The sequence below is a fragment of the Podarcis tiliguerta genome, assembly GCF_965153285.1.
Source record: "Podarcis tiliguerta genome assembly, chromosome: 7".
NCBI lineage: Eukaryota > Metazoa > Chordata > Lepidosauria > Squamata > Lacertidae > Podarcis > Podarcis tiliguerta.
The window spans coordinates 15314576-15327973 of record NC_139540.1 but is presented as its reverse complement, the minus strand read 5'-3'; the positions used below and the strand labels follow the sequence as shown (position 1 = coordinate 15327973).

The window sequence follows — 13398 nt, the reverse complement described above, 5'->3', positions numbered from 1 at the left end:
AAGCCTTTGCATTCTCAGCTAACTTGAGGCTCAGTATTACGAACTGGGGTTTCAAGGTCATTGGGTCAAACAGAAGAGCAATTCCTTTGTCACCTGCAGGAGACCTGCCCATTAATATAACAAGGCCATTAACCTAGACTAACAAGAAGGCTGCTCCTGCGAAAATGCAACTGCTGACCTTACAATGAATTGTTGTTGCTTTCTCCCCAACAAGTTCTTGACAAGGCAGAGAATTTCTGCAAGCCTTCCTTGGAGTCAAGAACTCTGTTATGTGTTTACAGAAGTATTATATATTTTTTATATTAAAAAAAAAGGAGGAGGAAGAGTAGGGGAAAAACCTTCTGTTGGGAAATTTTCATGGAGTAAGCTCTTTCGCTTGCTGTTTTGTAATTGACAGAAAACCAATTTAAATGCAAAACTCCTGCCATCGCAGACATAGTGATCTTGGTGGATGGTTCCTGGAGTATTGGCAGATTCAACTTCCGGCTTGTGCGTCTTTTCCTGGAGAACCTGGTTGCTGCCTTCAATGTGGGATCTGAAAAAACAAGAATAGGTAATATTTCAAAATCTAGTTTGTGTGTAGGGGGACGATGACTCAGCCCCTTGTGACTTAAGTTGCTAGTTCTTCATATCTGCAGCTTGCCTGTATTTTTGTTATTTCCATGTAATTAGCAAAAAATAGGGTAGCCTTCAAACTGACACTGAAATAATGGGTGAGAACGTTATACTCGCAGGTTCCACTATCGGAATGCTCCATTATACGAAATTTCAATTATCCAAATGCAGAGAATTGTGCCCAAACCTCACTATACGAATGAAGCCTTGCCATATCGCCCAACATAACGATGGGTATTTTGTTAGTATCGTAAACAGTGTAGTATAGTGGTTGAGAGCGGTAGTCTTGTAATCTGGGGAACTGGGTTCGCTTCCCCGCTCCTTCACATGCAGCTGCTGGGTGACCTTGGGCTAGTCACACTTCTCTGAAGTCTCTCAGCCTCACTCACCTCACAGAGTGTTTGTTGTGGGGGAGGAAGGGAAAGGAGAATGTTAGCCGCTTTGAGACTCCTTCGGGTAGTGATAAAGCGGGATATCAAATCCAAACTCTTCTTACAAATTCTTCTTATGGGCTGATGTGCATTCCTTTCTTCCCCAGGCCTTGCACAATACAGCGGCGACCCACGGATAGAATGGCATCTGAATGCCTACAGCACAAAAGAGGCTGTCTTGGATGCGGTGCGCAATCTGCCCTATAAGGGTGGAAACACCTTAACAGGTACAAATATGGTTTTATGCACTTCAGTAATGTGCAGAGCTCCCCAGTTATCCTATTGTTCTGTTATCCTATTCATTCTTTTGCATGAGGGTCTGTGTTATTGCTGTAGTTTGGTTATAAGGTCAGTGAAAGGAGGTGTGTTTTTTTGTCGGCAGTATGTGCAGGAATTCATGCGCCGAACTCTAAATCATTCTACATGGTGTCATTACATTTAAAATAATAATAATAATAAAGACTACACTACATTGAAGGAGGCAGGGAAGGAAAACAACAACCCAACTATTCAAGCCGACGCAAATCGGTTATATTATTTCAATTTTGAAGGGTGCATCTTACGAAATGCTGTTCCCTGCTTAATTTACTGCATTGATGTGCTATTTATTTCAGCCAGCAGCATCGTGCTGGGAGCTGTACAGAACATGTTGGTTAAAAGGCACCTTTCCTGTAGGGCTTGCATACCACACAGTGCCCCGTGTTCACCTCAAAGGAGGGGGTTGGAAGCATCTGCTTTCTTGTTTAAACTAACCACAGTTCATCACTGCATCCAAACCACTGTGGTTAGTTTAAACGATAGCTTAAACCAGGGACGGGCAGCTTGTGACCCTCAGCCTAAAGTTCAACAGTCCTCTTTCGATGAGATGATCGGTTCTAACCTCTGACACCCCCTGCAGCCCACTGAACTGGGAGCAAGCAAAGGAGAACAGGGTTGGCACTACCCACTTTGGGCTCTTTCTCACAAACCACCAGCATTCAGCCCCTGATATGTTACATTCAAGGGAATGCAACCCTTGAGAGAAAATGTTGCACGCCCACACGTGCGGTTTAAACAAACCACAGTTCCCTGCTCAAAACTTACAAACTGTGGTTAGTTTAAACAAGGAACTTAGATGGTTCCATTCCCCCACTCTGCTAGGTGCCAGAGGAAGAGATGAGAATATTGAGCTTGAGATTCTTGCATTGTCTAAACCACGGTTTAGCTGCTAAACTTTAGCATTATGTCCAGAAATTTGGAGCACCAGGTTGCATCCCAGATTGGTTTGGTTTGGCTCAGGCTGACTGCAGCCCATCTAAAAGGATACTGAGTAATACCTGTTAGCTTTAGAATCTTAGAAAGCTGAAAGAGGAGGCTTAAAGGATTTCACTTGAGTAACTGCAATCCATGATTCAGCCCTGAACAAGATCCAGTCTTTCCCCTGAGTAATGATTATTCACAATACCAGGCTTGAGAGTCTCAGACCTTCAATTAGTCATGCGGAATCCCAGCTTCACACTCCCACTGACATAACATACCACACGCTCCCCCTCCCCCCAGTGTGCAGCATTTGGATACATATTCCTCTAATTATCCCGTTCCCAAATCCTTGATTTAATTAAATTTTTCACTCTTCAACATCCCGGTTGTCTTTGGGAAGGTTGCTGAAGAGTTAGTAGTGGAGCATGTGCTTTGCATGCTAATTGGTTTCTGCATTGGATCTGAAATTGTTTTAATACAATTCAGTTTGTTTTAATTGTGTTATATATGGACGCAGGTGGTGCTGTGGGTTAAACCACAGAGCCTAGGACTTGCTGATCAGAAGGTCAGCATTTCGAATCCCCATGACTGAGTGAGCTCCCGTTGCTCGGTCCCTGCTCCTGCCAACCTAGCAGTTCGAAAGCACGTCAAAGTGCAAGTAGATAAATAGGTACCACTCCAGTGGGAAGGTAAACGGCGCTGCTCTGGTTCGCCAGAAGCGGCTTAGTCATGCTGGCCACATGACCCGGAAGCTGTACGCCAGCTCCCTCAGCCAATAAAGCGAGATGAGCGCTGCAACCCCAGAGTGGGCCACGACTGGACCTAACAGTCAGGGGTCCCTTTACCTTTTACTATGCCATTGTGTGAACTGTTTTTTATGCTGTGGGGGGGGGGGAGTGAATGAGAAAGATGCTTTGGAAGACGTTAATCAGGCATCCACACAACATTGTACAGATGCCTCCAAGCATAATCCACCACACACTCCTTATCTTTATAACTGTGAGGGAAGTTACACTGAGAGGTAGTTGCTGGTCATTCTGGCTGAGCAGGAAGTTGTACTTGGGCCTTTGCATTGGAAGTATTTGATGTTTTTTCTTTCAACAATCCAATAATTGGCTGTGCCTGATAGGAACTGAAGTCCTAGAACATCTTCCCACCTCTGCCTTAGAGGGAGGGTACCATCTTTTCCAGTATCTCATTTAAACACAGTGACAATCCCAGCTATCTATTAACCATTAGCTCCCACTGATGAAACATGAGCCAGCTATTCTGGGCTATTTGCTATCAATCCATGTAACAACCAGCCAGAAGCTTTTAACTATATGTATGGTCAATTTGGGTAAGGCTTTCCTCTCTCTTCCTTTTCACACAGGCCTTGCCTTAACTTTTATTTTGGAAAACAACTTTAAGCCTGAAGCAGGTGCAAGACCCGGGGTCCCCAAAATCGGTATATTGATCACAGATGGGAAATCCCAAGATGATGTCATCCCGCCTGCCAAAAACCTGAAAGATGCTGGCATTGAATTGTTTGCTATTGGTGTGTATTCTTGTCTTATTGATTAGCTTTGGAAAGTGTTTTCTCTCATTGGAACAGGCTAAAGACCCATCTAGTTCAGAATTCTGCTCTCACAGTGGCCAACCAGATATGGGAATTTGGGGTGATGGCTGGGAATCCTGAGTGTGAATGTGAATTGAGGCTGAACTGAGGCTTGCAACTTGTGGCGTTTCTTCGAATGCTAGGTGTAAAGAATGCCGACGAAAACGAACTGAAGGAAATTGCCTCTGAACCAGACAGCACTCACGTCTACAACGTTGCCGACTTCAGCTTCATGAACTCCATTGTGGAAGGTCTTACCAAGACCGTGTGCTCGAGAGTTGAAGAACAGGAAAAGGAAATCAAAGGTAAATGAGGAAACTTACGACAGAGCCCAACGAGTAGACGGTATTCCATTTCATGTGGTTAAAATGATTGTTTTTAATTGCCTAAAACTTAGGAACTTTGGTAGCCACTCTGGGGGCTCCTACAGATTTGGTCACATCCGAGGTCACAGCCAGAGGGTTCCGTGTGAGCTGGACTCATGCGCCAGGCAAAGTGGAGAAATACAGAGTTGTCTACTACCCCACAAGAGGAGGACAGCCAGAGGAGGTAATGGTGCAATGAATGCTCATGCACTTAATCATCTCAATGTGTTCAATAGAGGGGGAGAGAGATGGAATTCACTTAGAAAATCCTAAGAATAGCCTTGATGGAGTTGGCCAAGACATCCTTCTATGTAGTCAAACATCCTGTGGCCACTCAAGGTGTCTTCAGGAAGCCTACAAGCAGGCCCATTTTATCTGCTTTTGGCCTAATCAATCTGTTAGACTTCATGGCTTTTTAGGGGTGAGACTTGTGGCGATCACACAGGGTCCCTGGACGTTTCACCGTCTATTGATCCCTGTGCCACCACTTTATTTCTCGCTGCCACCACCCAGGCCCTACCTGGGACAATACTAGCAGTTTAACAAGCGTGTGGTTTCATAAATGGTATTGATCAATTACAGTCATAGGGTGCCTATCCAGACCTATAGCTTCCGCTACCTGCTCTCACTCACTAAACCACCTCTCAGATATTTCCTTGTCTTCCTAGCTCCTAACTGTTCCTGACTCAGCTTATTTCGCTACACTAACTCAACCTAACCACAGACTCTATCCCAATTCACTCCCACTCCAACCAACCTCCCAACGAACTCCCCCTTTTGCCCCTCCCAGAGCTGGTTTTATAGTCCCTCTGACTCCACCCCCCTGGGTTCTGATTGGGTAACTTGTTTAACTATTTCACCTCCAGCACTCTCATATGTTAACGTCACAAGACTTTGGCACCTAAAACGGCTGCCGTGCTCTTGCGCGAGAAAACAGGATGCCCTGTTTTTTTCTGGGACACTTGTGGGTTATGGGATGCCTCTATTTTGGGCAGGGCATGAGTAGAGGACTCTTTGGGAGGAAAGGTGGAAATCTTTAGTGACTGCTAATGAACTGGCATTCTCCTCCTTTCACCAGTCATTTCTCTTTCTCCTGGAATCATGCTAAGGCTCATTTCCAAGCAAAGGAGAAAACCTGATTTGGTATGAATTTTTTTAAAAAACTTGATTTCATTCAGTCTGTCTCGTCCTACAGGTGGTTGTGCATGGCAGCGATTCAACGGCAGTGCTGAAAAACCTGATGTCTATAACCGAATACCAGATCGCTGTTTTTGCCATATACATTACTTCTGCCAGCGAGGGCCTCCGGGGTACTGAAACTACGCGTAAGTAATGGAACAGAACAAAGAGTCGGTGCGTATCTGTTTCTGAGCTGTGCCGAAGCTGGATTCTTTCGGCCCTAATCAGGCATTCGAAACCTTTGATGTGATGAGACAGAACAGTGACAATTCGCTAGCTCTGCCTGCCTCCCCCGCATAGCCTTCCCGACTACCCTCCACAAGTTAGAGGCAAACATCTGCAATGGAAAGCCTTCTCCACTTGGAAAATCCAGGTTATGGAATCCATGTAGAGCTTCCATGGGTTTAAAAACAGGCTCCCCACTTCAAGGGTTCTCCCTCCAGCTGGTGGAGGGTGATAGGAATGTATTTGAATCAGGAATGTATTTGGTTGATGAAGCTGGTACCTTGTGTGGCGATCACACACAGGGCCCCTGGACATTTGACGGTCTATTGACCCTGTGCCACCACTGCGATTGCTTTTTCCGCTGCCACCACCCCGTATCTCACGGGGACACACGGAGTCCAGTCAGTTGTTAACATAAACAAATAATCAAGTTTATTTTTAAATGCAGGAACAAGCTTATGGTTTCAGTTAATTTTTCTCTTGTCAGTTTCTTGTTCTTAGTTCCAAACTGATTATTCCAACTATCTATCTGACTCCACCTAACAATTCCTCTCACTCTATCTCACAATACAACTCTACCAACCCACACCTAAACCTTCCTCTTCCTTCTTCAACTCCCAAACCTCAACTGACTTTCAAAACCTCCCACTCTAACTTTTATTCCCCCCTTGTATTCTCACTGGCTAATCACATCACACCTATTTTAACCCTTTCCTTATGACCCATCCTAGGAGGCAAACGCCACACCTCGGTTCTCTCTCTCTCTCTCATCCATTGCATGAAGGATTTAGAACACCTGAACAGGGTTTCTGCAATGCTTCTAGTACATTTGGTAACTCCAGGTTTAAGAGCATGAGAAGAACCTGCCGGATCAGGCCAGTGTCTCACCTGGTGCAACATCCTGTTCTCCCAGTGGCCAATGGAAAGCCCGCATAGGTTGAAACCTGTGTCTGATATGGCATCAGATTTGAAAGTTTGCTTCTTTTCATGTCTTTTGGGCTGCTGCTGTTTCCTTCCCCCTGTCATTCTCCTCCAGATAAGTTTACCTGTGAAGGTGCCCCTCTCCTATGGTCAAGCTACATAATGCTGCTTTTAAAATGTGAAATCTGAACAGGCGATGGGTGCTCTCTCAAGAAAAGTTATCGGGGGAGAATCAGAGGCAACCCTGTCATGTCAGAGCAAATGCTTTACTTTCTTAATGAGGCAGTAAAGCCAGTGGCGTAGCGTGGGGGGTGCAGGGGGGGCCGGCCGCACCGGGCGCAACATCTGGGGGGGGGGCGCTTGCACTCGCAGCTCTCTGCCCCTACCTGGCTCACTCACTCTCTCTCACTGCAGTGCTGGCTGTGCGAATCCGATCCGAGCCGCCGGGTCGCCGCCCACTGTGGAGGGGAGGGTGCCAGGCGTGCGGTGCGGTGCAGAGAGAGCGCGAGGGACTATCTGGGGGAGGGACAGTGCAGCGGGGGAGGGCGTGTGCAAATTACTTGCCTTGCCCCGGGTTAGGGGGCGCAAATTACTTGCCTTGCCCCGGGTGCTGATAACCCACGCTACGCCACTGAGTAAAGCCCATTCATTGGGATCTGACCACCTTACTTTCAAATACAGTGGTACTTGCATGAGATAGACCCCTCTGGGAATAACCTAAAAGCTTCTGCATCGGGAAAATTGTTAGCGTATGAACTGTTTTCTCTGACATAGTCACTTCTTTGTTTTCAGGTGAAGTCTGCCACCCCTTGTAAAAAGTGCTTGTAAAATTAACCACAGGCTTACCTTGCTGTCAAAAGAACCCCAAGTATTGTAGCTCTGGCCTCAGTTTGACTTTGCACCATGCATGAGGCTTAAAGTATTTCTTGTTCCAGTTGGCTTGCGATGAGAATGTTAAATCCACATTAGCCATAACCCACGTTTGCATTACGAGTTCCCAGTGGCGGAGCTTCATGCTCCAGCACTGGGGGGGGGGGTAGAGAGCAGGAGGGGGCGGGGCTGGCGCACATACTGGGGGCACGGTGCCCAGCGTGGGAGGGGGGACAGCTGCAATGGCACCCAGCCAGGATCGTGCTGCCAGGGGCGGTGCGCTCCCCCCCCACACTCCTCTTCCTCCGCCAGTGCGAGTTCCTACACTCTGGTTTCTGCACTAAGAATAAGTGGCCAGAATCAACCCTGAAGCCTCACTTGACCAGCCTAGGCCCATGCCAAGTCCCATAAAATTCAGTAGGACTTAAAGGTAAAGGTAAAGGGACCCCTGACCATTAGGTCCAGTCATGGCCGACTCTGGGGTTGCGGCGCTCATCTCGCTTTATTGGCTGAGGGAGCTGGCGTACAGCTTCCGGGTCATGTGGCCAGCATGACTAAGCCGCTTCTGGCGAACCAGAGCAGCACACTGAAACGCCGTTTACCTTCCCACCGGAGTGGTACCTATTTATCTACTTGCACTTTGCTGTGCTTTCAAACTGCTATGTTGGCAGGAGCAGGGACCGAGCAATGGGAGCTCACCCCGTCGCGGGGATTCGAACCGCCAACCTTCTGATCAGCAAGTCCTAGGCTCTGTGGTTTAACCCACAGCGCCACCCGCATCCCTTTTCTTAGGACTTACTCCTAAGTAAATATGCACTGGATCACAGGCTCGTTGTGCTTTCACTCAAGAAAAGCACACCTGTCCTTGGGGGGTCAGCTTTTATCTTGTTGCTTGTTGCTGACTAGTGAGATTAATCCTCCAGATGCAAACCAGCAGGCCTTCTGATAAGAGCTTGCACTCCAACTCCTCTCTGCCAATTTATTCTAGGCTGTGTGAGTAAGGGAATGGAAGGTCTGCTTCCATACCTGGCGCCAAACCTCAGCTATCACCCAGGAAGGCGTAATTATGTGGTGCTTGTGCCTAGCATGGTCTTTCTAGAAGTGTGTGTGTGCTCTGCATTCCAAGCAGCATGCAGAAGAGGCTTTTATTTATGCTGAAGCACCGTATCTTTAGGGATGCCACAGATGCTTTTAAGAGGTTTGTGTCTTGACATGCTCTTACCTACGGACCCAGTTTTATATTTCTTCCTTTTCTTTTCTTTTCTTTTCTTTTTTCTTTTTGGAAAAAGCTATTTTGATGAATATTGCTGCTTTATGGGGGCAGCTGGATGCAAGAGATTTCCTGCATCTTGCTGCTTCCTTGGTGCAAACCTCAAAAGAATCTGCCTACAAATGAATGCCTGTGTCTCCTGCGACTGGCAGAAGCTCTGGGGCCCATCATCTGCTAGCCAAACCTTTAATGGGAAATGCCATTCAATGACATTTCAGGACTGAGCCTGAAAAGCAGGTGGTCTACCTCTGAGCTTATACCCTGCCCTCACAGGGACGCAGTGGCGCTGTGGTCTAAACCACCGAGCCTCTTGGGATTGCCAATCGTAAGCCTGCGGTACAAATCCTTGCGATGGGGGTGTGCTCCCGTTGCCCTGTCCCAGCTCCTGCCAACCTAGTTTGAAAGCACACCAGTGCGAGTAGATAAATAGGTACTGATGTGGTGGGAAGGTAAATGGCATTTCTGTGCGCTCTGGCTTCCGTCACTGTGTCCCATTGTGCTAGAAGCAGTTTAGTCATGCTGGCCACATGACCCAGAATGCTGTCTGCGGACAAATTCCAGTTCCCTTGGCCTGAAAGCAGACATGAGCACCATACCCCATTTGTTGTTGTTTAGTCGTTTTAGTCGTGTCCGACTCTTCGTGACCCCATGGACCAGAGCACGCCAGGCCCTCCTGTCTTCCACTGCCTCCTGCAGTTTGGTCAGCCTCATGTTCGTAGCTTCGAGAACACTGCCCAACCATCTCGTCCTCTGTCGTCCCCTTCTTCTTGTGCCCTCCATCTTTCCCAACATCAGGGTCTTTTCCAGGGAGTCTTCTCTTCTCCTGAGGTGGCTAAAGTATTGGAGCCTCAGCTTCACGATCTGTCCTTCCAGTGAGCATTTGGGACTGATTTCCTTAAGAATGGATACATACTATGCACCCTATAGTCAAATTCAATTAGACTTAACCATCCAGGGGTCTTTTACCTTTTTTAGCTATACCTTGCTCTGTTGCATCTCTCAATCCAATCCCACCCAAAGCAGTGACACAACAGAAATGCCTCCCACCGGGGGAGGGGCAGTGAATCATACAGAGACACTGGGGGCAACATCTGTGTAGGTGGATTGTTTGGGTTGTCATGCTGGCAGGTCCCAGCACACTTCTGTGCACCAACACTGGGAATTATTGAACTAGGGCATCAATGCTATGTATGCTTCTTTGGGAATGAGCGGCATTGTTCCCAGTAGGACTTACTGCTGCGCTGACATGCATTGGATTGCACCGCATAAGAATTACAGTGGTACCCCGCAAGACGAATGCCTCGGAAGACGAAAAACTCGCTAGACGAAAGGGTTTTTCGTTTTCTGAGGTGCTTCGCAAGACGGATTTTCCTAAGGGCTTGCTTCGCTAGACGAAACGCCCCTGCCTCTCATGTCATGGCGACGTTCACTGTACGCACACACGCTCACTTACCCACTCCTCCGGCTCCCTCCTACCTTCCCGCTGATGGCTCTTCCGGCTCCCTCCGACCTTCCGGCTGACAGTTAGTGCCTCCTGCCACTGCCCACCCCTCTCGCACCCTCCCCTCAGAGAGCCGTTGCCGCCAGCAGCCTGGGTTGCAGCAGGAGTCGCGCTCCGGAGCCCCGCCGCCCTCCAGCAGCCGTGTCGCACGGTGGCCACAAGGCGCGGGTGAGTCTGAGGTACCGGCTGCTGCAGCTGTCCTGCTTCTCCCCACCCCTCCCCGCCGTTGTTAGTGTTTAAATGCAGTGGTGCTTCGCAAGACGAAAAAACTCGCACAACGAAAAAACTCGTGGAACGAATTAATTTCGTCTTGCGAGGCACCACTGTACGTTATGTGTAGGCCAGGATGCGATCCATCCCGGTCAGGAGTTGGTTAATGAGTAACTCCGTGGTAATATTGCCGCATACTGACGCAGTGACATCCCATCCCATAGCACCTGGCGCACTTTCAAAGTCACTTTTCAAGTTCTGACTAAGCCCATCCCTATGCATTTTTCAGAACTGATCGCACAACTGCCCAAGGCTGAATGTCTCCAAGCGCCGTTTTAACAAATCTTTGCTTGAGTGTCATAAAGCAATACTCTTGAAATGTGCAAATAATTAATCACTCCATTTCAAATATATATATATTAATGCTGCCTTTGGGAGTTTGCGGGGGGAAATATAGTTTACATTTTTGACCTCGTTGGAAGATGGTGACAGATTAAAATGAACGGCAAGTATGAAAAGCCACACATTTGTGCATAGGTTGCAGGAAATGAAATCTCGACTCAACAGCACGGCCAGCCGTAGAGATAAATTAATTCATTCCATAAGCATTTGAGACATGGAAAATGTTAAAGATAAGGTCATACTTGGTGTTGGTGGTGGGGTGGTCAGACCAGGGATGGAAAAACTGTGACCCTCTAGATATTGCTGGACTCTGAATCTCCTCAGTTCTGACCATTGGTTGTGCTGGCTGAGGCTATTGAGACTTGGGAGTCCAAGAACATCAGGAGAGCCATAGGTTCCCTGCCCTTGTGTAGAGAGAAGTGGTCAACAATAACATCATGGGAGACCCTCCAGAGCATCTGAAGAAAGTATGACCTTGGGATGGGTTATGTGTGTGAAATTGGATTTAGTTTGCATTTAAATGAGAATATATACGAGAATATACTTTCCAAAGCAATATGAAGCATCCATCCTTCAAAATTTGCACTTATCTGAATTTTGTGATGTAGTTCGCCAACCAACCAATCAACCGATGTTTACCAAAAATGCACATACAGTCCTACCTCGGGTTAAAGTTGCTTCAGGTTGGTTGCACTCCGCTGTGACCCGGAAGTAATGGAACGCCGCTTGCGCATGTGCAGACGCTCAAAATGATGTCATGCACATGCGCAGAAGCGGCGAATTGCGACCTGCGCACGCACAGATGTGCAGACGCGGGTTGCGTTCTCTTCAGGATGCGAACGGGGCTCCGGAACAGATCCCGTTCACATCCAGAGGCACCACTGTATTAGAGGAATGTGGGCATAAAAATTAATATGTTACTACAAATGACATTTTAAAAAATCGCTGAATTGGAAAGGATCGTCTAGTTCCACCACCTGCAACGCAGAAATCCCACAGCCCTGAAATTAAGAGTGTCATATTCTACGACTGAGCTATTTTAGGATTATACTGTTTGCAGTTCTTGTGTTGCACCTATGGGGAAGACTTGGGAGCCCCAGAGGGCACAATCCACATAAGTTCAGGGGGAAGGGATTCAACAAGCTCAGCCAATGCTACGTGTGAATGGAACCTGATCCTTGAACAGGTGTGTGGCTCTATGAATGCTTTTGGACTCCAACACCCATCAACCCCAGCCAATATGGCTGGGGATCGGGGATGATGGGAGTTGTAGTCTAACAACATCCGGAGGACTACAATTTACATGTTCCTGTTTTGGAAGATGCCTTAGTACCCTTTGGAATGTGGCAGTGATGGGTTGTTGTTTTTTGCAGCTAACGTTTGAAAATCCTTGTACCATACCTGGGGCAGCCAGTTTCTCAGTATGCAGATAGGTGTGATGCTTCAGTTGAACTATGGAAACAAAGAATTGGAATATATTGTTACAGAAGTTGGGTGCTATGCCAACACTTTACCAAGTGGTAGCAAGATTTCAGGGGTTTTTTTCCCCCAGGTGCTCACCCAGGGTCTGTGCTGCTTTGGAGAATCAAGAGTGTTGTAGCTTTAAGAAATATGATTTATTCACATATTTACACCTGAGTTTAGATGGAGGGAGTCCAGATCTTACAGCATGGTCCTCTCAAGAGGGGCTTGTTCCCCACAGCACTTGAGACCAAGGCAGTATACTTGAAGGAGCGTCTCCACCCTCATTGTTCAGCCCAGACACTGAAGTCCAGCTCCGAGGGCCTTCTGGCGGTTCTCTCCCTGCGATAAGTGAGGTTACAGTGAACCAGGCAGAGGGCCTTCTAAGTAGTGGTGCCCGCCCTGTGGAACACCCTCCCATCAGATGTCAAGGAAATAAACAACTATCTGACTTTTAGAAGACATCTGAAAGCAGTCCTGTTTAGGGAAGTTTTTAATGTTTGATGTTTTATTGTGCTTTACATGTTCTGTTGGGAGCCGCCCAGAGTGGTTGGGGAAACCCAGCCAGATGGACAGAATTGCCTGTCTTTAAAATTCATCCAAGGCTACATCTGTATTCTGATTCCTACCACAATATGGTAACATATTTGGCGAAATGTAGGGAAGTTTTAAATGTTTGATGTTTTATCCTGGTTGTAATATTCTGTTGGGAGCCGCCCAGAGTGGCTGGGGTATAAATAAATCATCATCATCATCATCATCATCATCATCTCCTGTTCCTAAAAACCTGAGCCTCCTTTATTTGTGTGCATTCTAACGGTCAGTTCTTTTGATGCTTTGAAGTACTAATGGCTAATTCCCTCAAGCATTAGCTAACAAACCTGACTTCATCAACACTTGTTGATTGACTGGGATCAAAGGCTTAAGAGTTTACCCAGGTTAATTAACTCTTCACATGCTAACTGCTTATGCTCAGAAGTAGGTCCACACTTTCCTACTTACGCATGGATCTTGACCAGGCATAGGCAAACTCCAGCCCTCCAGATGCTTGGGACTACAATTCCCATGATCCCTAGCTAACAGGACCAGTGGTCAGGGATGTTGGGAATTGT

The 13398-nt window shown here is 47.2% G+C and overlaps 1 protein-coding gene across 5 annotated transcripts in view; it reads left to right on the top strand.

Annotated features, from left to right (window-relative positions):
* COL14A1 (collagen type XIV alpha 1 chain) overlaps positions 1-13398 on the top strand; it is a 145475-nt gene that overhangs the window by 44344 nt on the left and 87733 nt on the right. For all 5 annotated transcript variants that reach the window (XM_083450334.1, XM_083450335.1, XM_083450332.1 and 2 more), the window contains 6 exons: positions 398-553; positions 1154-1273; positions 3658-3822; positions 4026-4187; positions 4280-4431; positions 5443-5572. In XM_083450334.1, the coding sequence (XP_083306460.1) occupies positions 398-553; positions 1154-1273; positions 3658-3822; positions 4026-4187; positions 4280-4431; positions 5443-5572 (885 nt within the window). The remainder of the gene's footprint in view (positions 1-397; positions 554-1153; positions 1274-3657; positions 3823-4025; positions 4188-4279; positions 4432-5442; positions 5573-13398) is intronic.